General features: G+C 33.1%; 2 protein-coding genes across 2 annotated transcripts in view; one reads left to right on the top strand and one right to left on the bottom strand.

Moving 5' to 3' along the window:
* LOC139495575 (zinc finger protein 235-like) lies at positions 1-10,887 on the top strand. The gene is made up of 5 exons (XM_071283852.1): positions 1-63; positions 2,549-2,640; positions 4,400-4,566; positions 7,210-9,323; positions 10,399-10,887. Exons 3-5 carry the CDS (start codon positions 4,542-4,544, stop codon positions 10,864-10,866), a joined length of 2,607 nt encoding a protein of 868 aa, XP_071139953.1. The 5' UTR covers positions 1-63; positions 2,549-2,640; positions 4,400-4,541; the 3' UTR covers positions 10,867-10,887.
* Positions 1-19,811, bottom strand: part of LOC139495574 (zinc finger protein 791-like) — a 42,734-nt gene that overhangs the window by 14,060 nt on the left and 8,863 nt on the right. The window lies entirely within an intron of this gene.

The following is a 19,811-nucleotide window of genomic DNA, read 5'->3' as shown; positions in this document are numbered from 1 at the left end:
ACAAATTTATAATCCGCATCGAAGTCTCTCAGACGCTTAAATTAAGAAAAAAATTGTAAAATTGTAAGATTGAAGATATTAAAGGTCTGGGGGCAACTAAAACATAAGCTATGAAGTACCAATGTCTCTCTACAAATATGACAATGTAAAAAAACCCGACCAAACTGTTTACAATACATCACAAAAAAATAGCCCAGGACTTATAGGCAGCAATATTTTACTAACCCTGTTGGAAGAACAGTTTGTCCATCAAAACTGACCGGCTAGTCCGAGTATGAATTAATAATTAGATTTTGCTTCATAAAGTGGGTGTCCCTGTTTTGAAGGCGATATTATACACTTTATTTAATATTCTTTGTTGATCTGCTATTTATTCTGATGTCACTGTTGGTGCTTGACCTAACTTAGTTGTTCCGTCATACAAAGCAGGCTTTTTATTGGCCTGGTTTTATTGCTGGGGGAAATAACGGCAATATTCACAGAGCATCGTCTCTGGGTTTTGAAACTGACGGAAGTTCCGTGGGTGCCTGTACTAAAATATTTAGAAATATTGTGTTGCATGGTTTCGTGCTCAACAGCTGTCCGCGCTAAGATGATCAATTCTCGAAACCCCCAGTACAATTAATTGAAAAATCTCGGCATAAGCATAAGAAATCAAATAAATGTACAATACCACAGGCCATGGTATGAGAAATCAATATTTAGAATTGCGATCAATACATGATACCGCACCACCCAGAGTTATTTGTTCTATTTAAAAAAAATATATACAAAACCATGAGAGTACAAACCAGTTCAAATTCAGTCTTGGAATCCCATATATGACGTACATTGTAATTGAATCTGATTGGCTAAGATAGAATAGTGATGAATGGATTTTCCACTGTCTTCCTTTTTATTTTGGAAACGTCAAAAAAATTTTGTTACTAGTCTGTCGGGTATATTGGGTTACACATTTTGATTGCCCGATGCGTAAATGCTCTAGTCCCGGGCATCGGGCTAGTGGATTTTTTAACCCCTGAAACTACATATAAAATTTGGACGAGTACAACATCAACCAGGGACTCTGTTCAAGGGCACTTGTTTCTATCCATTGGAAGACCAACTATCAACGTATATTTACGAGCTCGTAAATATACGTTGATAGTTGGTCTTCCAATGGAGCTCGCAAATATATGGTGATAGTTGGTCTTCCAATGGATAGAAACAAGTGGTTGTCAAATAATGAAATATTGAAATAATAGTTTGATATTACTCTGACTTCAAATTGATGATTTGCCAGTCAAGCTGGGACAGTCTGCTCCAGAAACAATGTAGCAGTGCATCCATTTTGGAGAGGCATATATCAACTTTTTGGTATGGGAATAGCTCTGATGTCCCACAGCCCTAAACAGATCAGGAATAACAAGCAATTGGTGGATTGTAGAGTGGGGTGCGCATATTCGCCGGGGACACAATTTCGCGGTTTTATAATTTTGAGTTGTAAATACTTCAAAAGATGGCTGAAATGGAAGAAATATGCCGGTAACTAAGATTTTTATAACAAATATGATTTTATTTTAAACTACGACAAAATTGCAGCACTTACCGCAAAGGACCTAAAAATGGATAACGATTTTCGGCCAATTTTCTGAATGAATAACATGATTTCAAAAAAGTATTTCTTAGTAACTCTTTGACTGATTGCCCTAAATTTCAGTTCTGTACACCTTTAAAATGTCTGCTATTGCCATCTATAATGAAATTGATTTGAAAAATATTGTTTAAAACTGCAGTTATTTGGGTTTAAATAGATGTATCAAAACGGCGAATATGTGTCCCTCATTGACAAAACATCAGGCAATTTCAAACACCCTTTAATCTAACTTTTCAGATGATTATTTTCAAACAAACACGTTTTCAAGCTTAAGAATATTTTGCATTTGAAGTTATCTTCATATAGAAATATCAGTATACTTCAAAAACATATAGACCTGAACATAAACTGTGGTAAACATGGAAAGATATGGCCTGATTTAGAAAATCACTGATTTAAGTAATTCCCCTGACTGATGAATAATAGACAAATTCAACCAAGGTCAACTTTAATTTACATGAAGAAGTTGGAACTGTAGTTTCTAAATAATTTCTTAATTTATCAACATTCAAATAGATACAAGAAGATGTGGTGTGAGTGCCAATGAGACAACTCTCCATCCAAGTCACAATTTATAAAAGTAAACTATTATATGTCAAAGTACTGTCTTCAACACAGAAATTGGAACCTTGGCTCAGCAAGCTATAAAGGGCCCCCAAAATTACTATTGTAAAACCATTCAAAAGGGAAAACCAACGGTCTTATTTATATAAAAAATGAGAAACATATATGAACCACATCAACAAACACCAACTTTGACTGAACATTAGATTCCTGACTTAGGACAGGTGCAAACAAATTCAGCAGGTTTAAACATTTTAATACTCACTAAGGTACCAACCTTCAAGTGTATATATTGATAACAGCTTTATAATGTTTATCATTTTAATGATTATTTTTTAACCTTTGTAGAAATGATGATTAAATGATTCACAATGTCCTACACAGTTGACCTTGAGCAGTTAGAAGATGAAGAACTATTGTGGAGTATTTTAGAAACTTTGGTATGACATTTATTGATACAAAAAACTTCAGAATTCACTGTTGTTTATAAATACTGTGGATTCATAATTATTCGTTGGATTCCAATTTTCGTGGACTTCGTGGGTACAGGTAAATCACGAAATATAATGTTCAACGAATGACAAATGTTCTATAAGCATAATAGGCTTTTATGCAGACCTCGACAAAATCAGGAAATTAGATATCCATGAACATACAAGTTTTCGTTTATCCACAAAAATTGTCGCCATGAAAATAAATGAATCCACAGTATGATACAGTTAATTTATGTTCTCTGAGGGCTTGATCTTCACCTTTTCAAATACAAGAAAACAGTGATACATGTATATTAAATATATACCATTATGCACAATTTAGGGAAATAAACATTCAATATGGCTCTTGTCTCTGAAAATTACTTGTATACTAACCTTAATCATGTTGATATTATGTACACTAGGTACAAAGTTCATATTTTGTAGAAATAACACTTAGTCACAAACTTCTGTTCTATGGTCGGGTTGTTGTCTCTTTAACACATTCCCCATTTCCATTCTCAATTTTATTATTGTTAAAAATCTATATTAAATTACTGTAAACTCAGAAATTATAACTTACATTTATTAATGCAATTTTGTCATTTTAGACTAAAATACGATTTAATTTTTTGCAATATTCTGAAAAAATCTGTTTAATTCTTATAAAAAATCTTAAATTGAGTTTAAATTATTGCAACTATCTGTTGCAATTTTAGCAATAATCATGATAATAAAAACATTGCAATAATTTCTAAATTTACTGTATCTATAAAATGGTGTACATGTATAACACTTGTGTTTTTGTGACTGAACCATTGAGGTATATTCGTAGGGTTTTTCAGAGACAAATGCTGGTAATTAAGATTTAGGGGATTATAGATTTTAAATGCAGCTGAACAGATGTCATATCATAAGATATTAATTAGGCTCCTAGCTAGTACAAATATACCAATACCTATAATTTCAGAAATAATTGTGTGCATTTATTATTGCGAATTTGTCATTTTAGACTATAATTTGATTTTGAATTTGCGATATTTAGAAAAATCATGTTAAACTTTAAGGTAGTACAAAATGTACCTAATTCTACAGGGAGTTAATTCTGTAAAATCAGCTAAACGCTTTAATTATGTTGTGATATTTAGAGAATATAAGGCTTCTCAATGATCAAAATTAGTGTTTGTCAATCTGCTAAACCAGTGTATTTTTTTTGATAAAATAGTTAGTTCAAATTTCAAACTTCGATATTTTTTTGGTAAGGGTGTGCCATTTTTGCCTCAAAAAACGTACCCATTTTAATATAACATTCACTGAAATTCAGTACCTATAGTTATATAAATATTTAAGAAAGAATGACCTATAATTATTACTTATATGCAATATTTAAAATATGACCCATGCTTATATAAGCACTAACTCAGTCATCATCACTCATAATTCATACATATACCAGCTACCCTTAAGTTTTTATATATGAATTGACATCATTTGGTGCACATATATTTTATATGATATGTAGAGCATACCCCAAATCAATATACAGTTATCAAACGTAAATGCATTTTAATATAGGATGTCATAAAAAAGGAGGGTCATTTTTATATAAAATCTCGCAAAATTATGACCCATATTTTTGGCACATTCCTGTATACCAAATAATAGGAAGTTCCCCCCCCCCCTTCGTGAGTGCAATCATGTTATATATGTTTTTAATTTTTTCCAGGGTAAAAAGTTAAATCGCAAAGGAAAAGAATGTATATTTTTAGTTTCTGGAAAAAACAATGAAGCAGTAATGAGCTGGGCCACAGAACTATTATTTTTTTATTTTTTTTTATTTTTTATCAACATATCCAAAATGGTCGTCAATGTTTCAAGACTTTTGTTGTACAGGTAAGGTTAGGAAATTACTTTGGTATGCCATGCTCCTTAGAAGGTATGGACTTGGCTCAGTGTTGAAGGCTGTTTAGTGATCTATAGTTTTGGTCTCTTGTGGGGAGTGTCTCATTGGCAATCATAGACTCATAGTGATACCATATATTCTTTTTATATCCTTGCTAATTTTAACATTGTCAATATCTTTAATTTACATTGAGTGAGGGAAGATGTTAGATGAGAACAAATATAGTAGATATAGGAAGATGTGTATGAGTACCAATGAGATAACTCTCCATCCAAGTTACAATTTATAAAAGTAAACCATCATAGGTCAAGGTACAGTCTTCAACACAAAGCCTTGGCTCACACCGACCAGCAAGAAAACCAACTGTCTAATCTATATGAAAAACTAAAAACAAGAAACACTTACATGTATGACCCACATCCACCAATAACAACTTCTGAACATCAGATTCCTGACTAAGAACAGGTGCAAAAAACAAACAAAAAAATGATTAAGGTAGATCATAAGTATATTTATTTTTTGAGACACAATTTTCTTATATTTTGCCAAAATGAAGATTTTACTATGCTCTTTTCAAAAATTTAATAAAAAGTATGGGTCACCGTGGAAATTGCCAAAATTTGGTTACTTTGTTCATGAAAAAACACATTAGTTTGCTTAAAAAAAATTCTATGAGATAGAATTTTGAAATAAATTGTGAGAAGATAGAATTTTGAAATAAATTGTGAGAAGATAGAATTTTGAAATATAGAATTTTGAAATAAATTGTGAGAATTTTGAAATAAATTGTGAGAAGATAGAATTTTGAAATATAGAATTTTGAAATATAGAATTTTGAAATAAATTGTGAGAAGATAGAATTTTGAAATATAGAATTTTGAAATAAATTGTGAGAAGATAGAATTTTGAAATAAATTGTGAGAAGATAGAATTTTGAAAAAAATTGTGAGAAGATAGAATTTTGAAATAAATTGTGAGAAGATAGAATTTTGAAATAAATTTTGAGAAGATAGAATTTTGAAATAAATTGTGAGAAGAAAGGTTTCATAATGTTTTAAGAAAATAAAAAGAAAACATGGTGTCACCAAACTTGTTTTCTTGCTACAAGCAAAAATTAAAAAAATCCCTATTAGCCCAGTATACATTTTGTACTAAAAGAGTTATCTCCCCTTAAATGGCTCATTTAAAAAAAAAAAAAAAAAAAAAAAGGATTTTAAAAACCAAAAAAATAATATTTGTTAAAATATTTTGTATAATACAATTAATTAACAAGTTTTATTTATATAGAAAAAATAGTCTAACCATTGATTGCAAACCTGTTTCCGAATTTGCAGATTTAGGCAAATAACTAGACCTATTTTGTACTGTGATTGTACAATCCAAGATGGCGGTATACCATGAATCTACCTTAAGACAGTCAGGGGTACTACTTGTACAAGTATTTTTATTTACTTGAAGAAGTAAAAAGAAATATACTTATACAAGTAAATTATAATGTTTGAATAATCTCCACTTAATTTGCTCAAAAAATTACTTATACAAGTAAATTTTTATTACAATCCCACCAATATTCTCAAGGTTTGAGATGTAAAATTCATGCCTTTAATGATTTTTCCCAGGTTAGCTCATAATTTTTGTTTAGAGTTCAATTTTCCATCTCATTAATTCAACAAAGAAACTGATTGCGCAAAGCCTTCAAAAATTGCTCCTTTGGGGCTTGTAAATGACCAGAGTTCTGAAGATAACGGACAAATGGGATTTTCATTGTCCATGAAATTACACTTAAATTATTAATAAAGATATCAGCAATGGGCAGACAAATCAAAATTCTAATAGAGCAAAGAAATCCTAAGAATTTAAGAAATAAAGGTAAGATGACTTTTTCACTTATATAAGTAAAAAAATCTGAATGTCTAAGGGACATAACTAAGTCATTTTTTTTTACCTATACAAGTAAATAAATTTCACTTGTATAAGTATCTTACAAATTTACTTGTATAAGAATATTTGTTTACTTCTTCAAGTAAATAAAAATTACTTGTACAAGTAGTACTCCTGACTGTAAGACCAAATAGAACAAATTGGCAAGTCAACACTAATTTTCATTAAATAGTGAAATTACTTTTTAGCTCACTTGGCGTCCGTCGTTGTCCGTCGTCTGTCGTCGTCTGTCGTCGTAAACTATTTCAAGAATCTTCTCCTCTGAAACTACTAGGCCAAATACTTCCAAACTTGAACTGAATGTTCCTTAGGGTATCTAGTCCGAAGTTTTGATCTATCAACAAACATGGTCGCCATTGCTAATTTATATAGATTTAGTTATTTTTTTGGTTTCTACACACTGACTTAAAATATGCAAAGAGAGATAACTCTAATTATTATTAATTTTAAATGTTCTTTCATTTCCTTTTACTTCAAGAAAAATAGCCAATGTTGCTAGGAGTAAAATGCATTATTTTTGCCTGTGAAGAAAATATGACAGATACAAAGAATGTTTGAATGGCATATTTTAGCACACACTGAAAAGCAAAAATAATCATTGATGAATGATTTAAACAAAAAAATTGAAGGTGAGCGATTCAGGCTCTTGAGAGCCTCTTGTTTAAATTATAAATTTCATTTTATATTTTTAGGTGAAATGCCCACAATGGAACAGCTTGTGTCACCAGGTGAATTTGCAAACAAAAACACAACGTTGAATAATGTTGAACCACAATTTAAAACAACTTCAATAAAAAGCTTGAGTGAACTTAAGAATATATGCAAATGGCTTCAAGGAAAAGACAACTCAATGTTTCCAGTTAAAGAAATTAAGATAAAAGAAGAAGGGGCCCTGCACAGTGAAGTTATTAAACATTCATATAAAGATATTGATGTCAAGATTGAAGACAATTCTCAACATTCAGATGAAATGACAGACTGCAACACTTCATATTCAAATGTCCAAATTGAAGATTGCATCCAAGGTTCAATTGAGACTGGTGGTGAAATGACAAACTTCAGCACAGTCGGTTCAAATGTCCTAACTGAAGATAACATCCAAGGTTCTATTGGGGATGGTGGAAAAATGACAAACTGCAACACTATTTGTTCAAATGTCCAAAATGAAGACAACATTGAATTTGTAAATGAATTCACTGGCAGATGGAAGGAACACAACAAGTTATGTTCAAATGTCCTCAAAGAAAAACTAAAAGACATTATTCTTAAGAGAACACATTTGAATAATTCTCTTGATAACTGTACATTTAGAAATGTAAGCACAAGCAAGGGTGAAACTGACCAGAGTTATGTTGCCAATGAGAACAATATTGAAACAGTTACCATGGTTACAGACCAACAAGGTGCAGATAACTCTCAGAATAAAGACAAAAAAAGAAAAAAGGGTTCAGGTGGCTCTCAGAGAAAATATCAAAAGAGAAAAAAGTCTACACCTGTGCCCTATAAATGTGTCCCAATTTTACAGAAAAAAATTGATGACAATACTTGTACCGTTAAATATTTTAGGTATGGTGGTATAATACAAAATTCAACAAGCAAGGAACCTTGTGAGCCTCTTACGACAGAAGAAATAACTACAACAGACGCTGTTAATCGTTTAATGAATAAAACAATGAAGCAAAATTCAACAACAAAGGAAACTGATTTCCCACTAGCGAAAATAGTAAAATATATACCAGAGGCCAGGAATCATTCAATAGATAGAACATCTATGAATGATGAAAAATGGAAAATGTCACCAACAATGGAACCTTTATCTCTTTCAACTGTAGTCTTCACTAAAATAGTTGGCAGCAAGTTTCCAACAAAAGAAGAAGGAACAAAGAATTTTGTTAAAGAAAACATGATGATTCATGTCCCTCCCGAAATCTTAGCAGGTCAGGTTGTTTCTGATTCATTTACTTCCTGTCTTGATACTCATGATATTAGTGCATCATCTAATACTACTTCCTGTCTTGATACTCATGATATTAGTGCATCATCTAATACTACTTCCTGTCTTGATACTCATGATATTAGTGCATCATCTAATACTACTTCCTGTCTTGATACTCATGATATTAGTGCATCATCTAATACTACTTCCTGTCTTGATACTCATGATATTAGTGCATCATCTAATACTACTTCCTGTCTTGATATTCTGGATATAAGTACTGGTAATTCTGCTTCCTGTGATGATGTTAGTGAATCTTCATTACAAAAAAACATGAATTGTTCACTGGTGAAAGGAAAAGCCAACGATTTTGCTGATAACCAGGGAAATAATCATACATATACACAAATTGAATCATTGCCTAATGCGACTGAAAAAGATTCTGGAAAAAATGATAACGAATATGGATTTCAATTAAATCAAGAACTGGAAGAAGAAAAAAGAATATTAGTCATTTCTGAAAAAGAAACTGCGCATACATATAATAAGTCTAAAATATGCAAATTTTGTAGTATGAAGTTTTCAAACACCTTTTGGTACCACCAGCACCTGAACAGTTTTCACCGATCCAAGTTCAACACTAAATGTGTACACTGTGATGTTATCTTCAAATCTAGTACGTCTTTAAGAAATCACATGACCATACATATACCCAGCAATGAAATGCCTTACAGATGTGATGTATGTGGAAAGGGTCTCTTTACAAAGAAGTCTCTAAAACAACATAGTTGTGCACTTAAAGTTAAAAACAGACCACAGTTTATGTGTGAAATTTGTGGGAAGATTTATCATTCTACAGACACATTAGCTGTATGTATTATTAATTTAATTTTGGATGTAACGCCTCTTCTGATTGGCTGACGTTATTTTGTTATCAGACGATAGACATAATTTAGTCATGTGACCGTGACGTCATCAACGTTTTTTAAAGGTTTTCTACGGTTTAAAATGGAATTTAGAATTAAATCATAAGAAATGACTGTAATATATTTTCTGTCTATTCGAAATAACATAAAAAATGTGGTGCACACTGTTTAATAACCCGCTACGCGTGTTATTCAGTGTGCAACACATTTTTCATGTTATTTCGAATAGACAGAAAATATATTACAGTCATTCCTTTATTAATATTTGGAAGAATAACATGGTATGATTCTCAATGAGACAACTCTTAACCAGAGATCAAATGACATGTCATCATAAGGCCTCCAATAATAAGCAAAACCTTTACCCCATTGTAGGCTATTCATAAGCGCTAACAAAAATGAAAACATGTTTGATAGTTATAAGAGTCTGATTTGTTTTTCAGCATTTACCTTGATCTGGAACACTCTAAGCCAATTATTTGAATGCTGAGGATGTAAAAGTAACGAAACAGTTGAAGAGCTATACGACACAAAAATGCCTAAAAAGCTGATATATGACCAATAAAACAGACAGCAAAAAACAAACGAAAACCATTTAATTGTGCAACAAAATAATATAATTGAGGATGGAGACGGGTAATCCCCACCAAAGACCTCAAAATTGTGTTATAAAGCCCAGGAATTTGGGATCAGGACCCTTCTGACCTCCTCTCTTCAAGGGCCAAATTCATATGTTTGTTTTTCCAAAAATTAAATTCTGATCCCCAATTTGATGGAAAAAAAGGTTATGGTGGAGCAGATGATGTAAAAAAAAAATGAACCGGTATTATCCCCATACTTAATAATTTAAAATTTTTAAGAAAAAAATTTGATTGATAGTGTTGATAAAACAAAAATTTCACAGATTAAATGAAACAAAATTTCTTAATCTAATAAAAAAAAAAAAATATACCTCCTTTTCAATTTAAATGGTTGCTCCCTAAATGATGTCTTGTTTTAGTTTGTTGTTTTTCTTTCAGGTCCATAAGAGGAACTATCATACTGAGAGCAGTGTTCGAACCAATAGATGTGGTAATTGTAGGACACGATTTTTTTCCCGGTTAAAGTTGAATATACATGAATCTGCGTGTAAACCTCAGGAACCATGTGATGTATTTCAGCAAACATGCCGAGCATGCGGACAATATTTTAAAGAACAGAGTGCATTAAATGTGCACATTAAAGAAGCACATCCTTTTCTTTGCTTCATTTGTGGGAAAAATTTAAAATTTGCTGTTTCATTTGATAATCATATGAAAAGACACAAAAGGGATCAACAGTTTCCGTGTAAACTTTGTTCGGCAAAATATTATGAAAAAAATCTGCTGGATGTACATATAAAAAATACTCATGGACAAGCTTCGTCTTCTGCAGACTCAACCGATGGTAGTGATGACTTTCGAATAGCAGGATATTACCAGGGTTGTAAAATTCTTAAAGTGTCTTAATAAAATGTATAAAATAACTGTTACTATGGTTGCAGAAAAGACTTAAATATTTTACTTGTTTATTAGAATATTTGAGCTCTGTGTTGAAGGCTGTACATTGACCTATAATGGTTTACTTTTTTAAATTGTGACTCGGATGGAGAGTTGTCTCATTGGCACTCACACCACATCTTCCTATATCTTTTTTTCAATTGCTTTAAACTGATGAAGGGCCATGTGATATTTTCCCATCACTTGGAGTCTATCATCAATATATACAATGTATGACCAAAGAACCATTTAATTGTGCTACAAAACAAGAATGTGTCCCCAGTACACGAATGCCCCACTCGCACTATCATTTTCTATGTTCAGTGGACTGTGACATTGGGATAAACCCTCTAATTTGGCATTAAAATTAAAAAGATCATATCATAGGGAACATGTATACTAAGTTTGAAGTCGATTGGACTTCAAGAGGTTTAATCTCAACCACCGGTTAAATCTCAACCGCCGGTTAACTCAACCGCCGGTTACCATATCTATATAAATAGGGTGCAAACATTAATCCACCATTCTGCCTCTGATGAAGGTCCTTTTTGGACCGAAACCGGTCAGGCTATGAAACATCACCAGGCGCTGTTAATTATGTGTATTGGTATATATACTATATTTTTATGCTTTTACATTTCTCTCACTGATACACATAGTTAATATGGCTTCTACTAACGAAAGCTCCATTTGGAGTTAATGTGTTTAGAGACTTCTTATGTCAGTATACCTTTCCTATATTGCCTATTGATTTTTCACTGACATAGGAGCTCTAAGCGTAAGCCTAGCGATTACCTGACATTGATGTATATATGTAATACCTACATTACAAACTTAAGGTGTTGAAAACTTTTTAACACTGAGGATTAATATTCGTCTACCTTTGATCTTAAAAGGAGTACTAAAGGCTTAAATGAAGCATTCTCAATCAGACCCCCCCCCCTTAAACCAAATTTTGTTTGGTTAGGGGGGGGGTAATAGTTTTGACTTGATGTTTTGGTGTATCACAAGCTAAAACGTCAAGACTGCATGACTACCATGAAATACTATTATTAGACTTGATATTTAGGTGTATCATAAGCCAAAGATCAAGACTGCATGACAACCATGAATTACTATTTCATGACTTGATATTCAGGTGTATCATAAGCCTGAGATCAAGACTGCATGACTACTAGGAAGTACAATTTCAAGACTTGATATTTAGGTGTATCATAAGCCAAATATCAAGATCACATAACTACCATGAAATACTATTCCAAGACTTGATATTTAGGTGTATCATAAGCCAAAGATCAAGACTAAATGATTACCATGTACTTCTTAAATTATTAAAACACCCTTTACCCAATGCTAAAGCCCAAGTATGGTTATATCATTAGGTCACATTACCGTATAATGTCAAAATAAATGTTTACTGTAACATGTCAAAAAGTTTACTGTAACGTATACATTAGCTAAATATAGATAACTGTAACCATGGAAACCCCACGAGGATTTTTCACTGAAAGGATAATTTAACCTGTTTAGACATCAACCAGATACATATTTATCCACTGGATAACTTTGATCCGCCGGTTAACTCTGAACCGCCGGTTAAATCTCAACCGCTGGTTAACTCAACCGCCGGTTAAATCTCAACCGCCGGTTAACTCAACCGCCGGTTTAATCTCAACCGCCGGTTAAATCTCAACCGCTGGTTAACTCAACCGCCAGTTAAATCTCAACCGCTGGTTAACTCAACCGCCGGTTAAATCTCAACCGCCGGTTAACTCAACCGCCGGTTTAATCTCAACCACCGGTTAAATCTCAACCGCCGGTTAACTCAACCGCCGGTTACCATATCTATATAAATAGGGTGCAAACATTAATCCACCATTCTGCCTCTGATGAAGGTCCTTTTTGGACCGAAACCGGTCAGGCTATGAAACATCACCAGGCGCTGTTAATTATGTGTATTGGTATATATACTATATTTTTATGCTTTTACATTTCTCTCACTGATACACATAGTTAATATGGCTTCTACTAACGAAAGCTCCATTTGGAGTTAATGTGTTTAGAGACTTCTTATGTCAGTATACCTTTCCTATATTGCCTATTGATTTTTCACTGACATAGGAGCTCTAAGCGTAAGCCTAGCGATTACCTGACATTGATGTATATATGTAATACCTACATTACAAACTTAAGGTGTTGAAAACTTTTTAACACTGAGGATTAATATTCGTCTACCTTTGATCTTAAAAGGAGTACTAAAGGCTTAAATGAAGCATTCTCAATCAGACCCCCCCCCCCTTAAACCAAATTTTGTTTGGTTAGGGGGGGGTAATAGTTTTGACTTGATGTTTTGGTGTATCACAAGCTAAAACGTCAAGACTGCATGACTACCATGAAATACTATTATTAGACTTGATATTTAGGTGTATCATAAGCCAAAGATCAAGACTGCATGACAACCATGAATTACTATTTCATGACTTGATATTCAGGTGTATCATAAGCCTGAGATCAAGACTGCATGACTACTAGGAAGTACAATTTCAAGACTTGATATTTAGGTGTATCATAAGCCAAATATCAAGATCACATAACTACCATGAAATACTATTCCAAGACTTGATATTTAGGTGTATCATAAGCCAAAGATCAAGACTAAATGATTACCATGTACTTCTTAAATTATTAAAACACCCTTTACCCAATGCTAAAGCCCAAGTATGGTTATATCATTAGGTCACATTACCGTATAATGTCAAAATAAATGTTTACTGTAACATGTCAAAAAGTTTACTGTAACGTATACATTAGCTAAATATAGATAACTGTAACCATGGAAACCCCACGAGGATTTTTCACTGAAAGGATAATTTAACCTGTTTAGACATCAACCAGATACATATTTATCCACTGGATAACTTTGATCCGCCGGTTAACTCTGAACCGCCGGTTAAATCTCAACCGCTGGTTAACTCAACCGCCGGTTAAATCTCAACCGCCGGTTAACTCAACCGCCGGTTTAATCTCAACCGCCGGTTAAATCTCAACCGCTGGTTAACTCAACCGCCAGTTAAATCTCAACCGCTGGTTAACTCAACCGCCGGTTAAATCTCAACCGCCGGTTAACTCAACCGCCGGTTTAATCTCAACCACCGGTTAAATCTCAACCGCCGGTTAACTCAACCGCCGGTTACCATATCTATATAAATAGGGTGCAAACATTAATCCACCATTCTGCCTCTGATGAAGGTCCTTTTTGGACCGAAACCGGTCAGGCTATGAAACATCACCAGGCGCTGTTAATTATGTGTATTGGTATATATACTATATTTTTATCGATTGGACTTCAACTTCATCAAAAACTACCTTGACCAAAAACTTTAACCTGAAGCGGGACAGACAGACGAACGAACGGACAAACGAACAGACGGACGGACGCACAGACCAGAAAACATAATGCCCCTCAACTATCATAGGTGGGGCATAAAAATAAAATTGAGGATGGAGACGGGGAATGTGTCAAAGAGACCACATCCCCACCAAAGAGCAGAAAACAGCTTCAAGTCATTAATGGGTCTTTAGCACAGCACAACAATCTCAATCATGGACGAGCTTCAACTAGCAACGAAAGTCCTATTAAGAGAGACATAGGTATAGCTTTAGGGCAGCAGTGACAGTGCAAATAAGCTTTATATTTCAGAAGGCAAGAAGATCTGCATGCTTCATATCCTGTATGCAGATACCTTTTCCTACAAAGTATAAAAAAGAAGATGTGGTATGATTGCCAATGAGACAACTATCCACAAAAGACCAAAATGACACAGACATTAACAACTATAGGTCACCGTATGGCCTTCAACAATGAGCAAAGTGTCCATCAATCATGTTTTCATGGTTGAGCGACTGTTTGAAAAAAAAATGTTTTTTTTTTTTACATTTGAATTTCTCATTTCTAATTATGAACAGTAGGAAACCTATATTTGGTATATATATATATATATATATATTGGTTCCTTGCAACGTCCACATGTCAGTCAGACAGTGTTCACTGACCTCGACATCATTTAATGGTTCAATGATCAAGGTTAAATTTATGTGATTAGATTTCTCAACTACTGAAGCAGTAGGTCTATATTTTGTGTATGGTTAAATTGGTATAATTGTAATAGGTACATGTATGTCTGGCAGACTGAAGCAGTAAGTCTATATTTGGTGTATGGTTAAATTGGTATAATTGTAATAGGTACATGTATGTCTGGCAGACTGAAGCAGTAAGTCTATATTTGGTGTATGGTTAAATTGGTATAATTGTAATAGGTACATGTATGTCTGGCAGACTGAAGCAGTAAGTCTATATTTAGTGTATGGTTAAATTGGTATAATTGTAATAGGTACATGTATGTCTGGCAGACTGAAGCAGTAAGTCTATATTTGGTGTATGGTTAAATTGGTATAATTGTAATAGGTACATGTATGTCTGGCAGACTGAAGCAGTAAGTCTATATTTGGTGTATGGTTAAATTGGTATAATTGTAATAGGTACATGTATGTCTGGCAGACTGAAGCAGTAAGTCTATATTTGGTGTATGGTTAAATTGGTATAATTGTCATAGGTACATGTATGTCTGGCAGACTGAAGCAGTAAGTCTATATTTGGTGTATGGTTAAATTGGTATAATTGTCATAGGTACATGTATGTCTGGCAGACTGAAGCAGTAAGTCTATATTTGGTGTATGGTTAAATTGGTATAATTGTAATAGGTACATGTATGTCTGGCAGACTGAAGCAGTAAGTCTATATTTGGTGTATGGTTAAATTGGTATAATTGTAATAGGTACATGAATGTCTGACAGACTGAAGCAGTAAGTCTATATTTGGTGTATGGTTAAATTGGTATAGTTGTAATAGGTACATGTATGTCTGGCAGACTGAAGCAGTAAGTCTATATTTGGTGTATGGTTAAATTGGTATAATTGTAATAGGTACATGTATGTCTGGCAGACTGAAGCAGTAAGTATATTTGGTATATGGTTGAATTGGTATAATTGTAATAGGTACATGTATGTCTGGCAGACTGAAGGAGTAAGTCTATATTTGGTGTATGGTTAAATTGGTATAATTGTCATAGGTACATGTATGTCTGGCAGACTGAAGCAGTAAGTCTATATTTGGTGTATGGTTAAATTGGTATAATTGTCATAGGTACATGTATGTCTGGCAGACTGAAGCAGTAAGTCTATATTTGGTGTATGGTTAAATTGGTATAATTGTCATAGGTACATGTATGTCTGGCAGACTGAAGCAGTAAGTCTATATTTGGTGTATGGTTAAATTGGTATAGTTGTAATAGGTACATGTATGTCTGGCAGACTGAAGCAGTAAGTCTATATTTGGTGTATGGTTAAATTGGTATAATTGTAATAGGTACATGTATGTCTGGCAGACTGAAGGAATAAGTCTATATTTGGTGTATGGTTAAATTGGTATAATTGTCATAGGTACATGTATGTCTGGCAGACTGAAGCAGTAAGTCTATATTTGGTGTATGGTTAAATTGGTATAATTGTAATAGGTACATGTATGTCTGGCAGACTGAAGCAGTAAGTCTATATTTGGTGTATGGTTAAATTGGTATAATTGTAATAGGTACATGTATGTCTGGCAGACTGAAGCAGTAAGTCTATATTTAGTGTATGGTTAAATTGGTATAATTGTAATAGGTACATGTATGTCTGGCAGACTGAAGCAGTAAGTCTATATTTGGTGTACGGTTAAATTGGTATAATTGTAATAGGTACATGTATGTCTGGCAGACTGAAGCAGTAAGTATATTTGGTATATGGTTGAATTGGTATAATTGTAATAGGTACATGTATGTCTGGCAGACTGAAGCAGTAAGTATATTTGGTATATGGTTGAATTGGTATAATTGTAATAGGTACATGTATGTCTTGCAGACTGAAGGAGTAAGTCTATATTTGGTGTATGGTTAAATTTGTATAATTGTCATAGGTACATGTATGTCTGGCAGACTGAAGGAGTAAGTCTATATTTGGTGTATGGTTAAATTGGTATAATTGTCATAGGTACATGTATGTCTGGCAGACTGAAGCAATAAGTCTATATTTGGTGTATGGTTAAATTGGTATAATTGTAATAGGTACATGTATGTCTGGCAGACTGAAGCAGTAAGTCTATATTTGGTGTATGGTTAAATTGGTATAATTGTAATAGGTACATGTATGTCTGGCAGACTGAAGGAGTAAGTCTATATTTGGTGTATGGTTAAATTGGTATAATTGTAATAGGTACATGTATGTCTGGCAGACTGAAGCAGTAAGTCTATATTTAGTGTATGGTTAAATTGGTATAATTGTAATAGGTACATGTATGTCTGGCAGACTGAAGCAGTAAGTCTATATTTGGTGTATGGTTAAATTGGTATAATTGTAATAGGTACATGTATGTCTGGCAGACTGAAGCAGTAAGTCTATATTTGGTGTATGGTTAAATTGGTATAATTGTCATAGGTACATGTATGTCTGGCAGACTGAAGCAGTAAGTATATTTGGTATATGGTTGAATTGGTATAATTGTAATAGGTACATGTATGTCTTGCAGACTGAAGGAGTAAGTGTAACAAAAAATATGTTCCGGCGTGACATTTGTTCCGCTGGAACAAATTTCATAGGAAATATGTACCGCCGGAACTTATATCACAGAAAATATGTTCCAGCACTGTAAAATTTGTTCCGGAACTAATTTTTGGACCAAATATGAAATAAGTTCCAGAACAAATATCATAGCTCCATGAATTTTGTTCCAGTTAATATTAAAAGTTTTAAATAAGTTCCTGTGATATTAGTTTAAGACCAATATGTACATATTTCTAGTCATACATGTACTTGTCATGGAAGAGTTTCAAAAGAGTGTGTCTTTTGTTTCTTCATGTCTTTTACAATCATTAATCAGTTATTTCGTCCTTTCCAAATTAGTTCATATGTTCATGTTCTTTGACTTTAATTTTTTCTAAAAGATTTTTCTTATCCTACTCTTTTCTGCTTTAAAAAGTGGGACTGTCATTTTGATATTTTTTACGTTTATAATAAACATTTGCTATAGTCCTTAAGATTCTTATTGGATGAATTACATTTCTCATTTATTATATTATCAATATATTATACTTATTTTTATAATGCCCTTGAATGATAACTTTAAACTCATTGATGACAAATGTTCAGTATATAAGATAACCTGTTCAACCAGTGGAACATATTTCACAGACTAGGAACTTATTTTACCAGGTGAGGAACAAATTTCACAAACCCAGAACTTATTTCACCAGGTAAGGAACAAATCTCATAAACCTGGAACCTATTTCACTAGGTAAGGAACAAATATCACCAACCCGGTACTTATTTCACCAGGTAAAGTGTGGAACTTATTTCATAGAGATGGAACAAATTATATTGAAATTATCTATGAAAAAAGTTCTCCCAGAACATATTTCCTGTGATATTAGTTCCACTGGAACTTTTTTCACAGGAACAAATTTTGGCTCACATAAGTCTATATTTGGTGTATGGTTAAATTGGTATAATTGTCATAGGTACATGTATGTCTGGCAGACTGAAGCAGTAAGTCTATATTTGGTGTATGGTTAAATTGGTATAATTGTAATAGGTACATGTATGTCTGGCAGACTGAAGCAGTAAGTCTATATTTAGTGTATGGTTAAATTGGTATAATTGTAATAGGTACATGTATGTCTGGCAGACTGAAGCAGTAAGTCTATATTTGGTGTACGGTTAAATTGGTATAATTGTAATAGGTACATGTATGTCTGGCAGACTGAAGCAGTAAGTCTATATTTGGTGTATGGTTAAATTGGTATAATTGTAATAGGTACATGTATGTCTGGCAGACTGAAGCAGTAAGTATATTTGGTATATGGTTGAATTGGTATAATTGTAATAGGTACATGTATGTCTGGCAGACTGAAGCAGTAAGTATATTTGGTATATGGTTGAATTGGTATAATTGTAATAGGTACATGTATGTCTTGCAGACTGAAGGAGTAAGTCTATATTTGGTGTATGGTTAAATTTGTATAATTGTAATAGGTACATGTATATCTGGCAGACTGAAGGAGTAAGTCTATATTTGGTGTATGGTTAAATTGGTATAATTGTCATAGGTACATGTATGTCTGGCAGACTGAAGCAGTAAGTCTATATTTGGTGTATGGTTGAATTTGTTTAATTGTAATAGGTACATGTATGTCTGGCAGACTGAAGCAGTAAGTCTATATTTGCTGTATGGTTAAATTGGTATAATTGTAATAGGTAAATGTATGTCTGCCAGACTGAAGGAGTAAGTCTATATTTGGTGTATGGTTAAATTGGTATAATTGTCATAGGTACATGTATGTCTGGCAGACTGAAGCAGTAAGTCTATATTTGGTGTATGGTTAAATTGGTATAATTGTTATAGGTACATGTATGTCTGGCAGACTGAAGCAGTAAGTCTATACTTGGTATATGGTTGAATTGGTATAATTGTAATAGGTACATGTATGTCTGGCAGACTGAAGCAGTAAGTCTATATTTGGTGTATGGTTAAATTGGTATAATTGTAATAGGTACATGTATGTCTGGCAGACTGAAGCAGTAAGTCTATATTTGGTGTATGGTTAAATTGAACATGTGATCAAGGTCAAATGTAGTTGACATTTTAAGTATGATAATTGAAATACAGTCCAAAACACAAAAACTTAACATTAACCAATGAACCATTAACCTTTCAATTATCATACGTAAAATGTCAACTTTATTTGGTGAAAAGAAATAGTAAGGTGTATATGTCTGTTTGACACAATTTGTCTGTCCTCGAATTAGGAGCCTGTTGTTTAGTG

The sequence above is a fragment of the Mytilus edulis genome, chromosome 11 (assembly GCF_963676685.1).
Source record: "Mytilus edulis chromosome 11, xbMytEdul2.2, whole genome shotgun sequence".
NCBI classification, from domain to species: domain Eukaryota; kingdom Metazoa; phylum Mollusca; class Bivalvia; order Mytilida; family Mytilidae; genus Mytilus; species Mytilus edulis.
The sequence above is the reverse complement of the archived record's forward strand: the minus strand, read 5'-3'. Positions and strand labels throughout refer to the sequence as shown.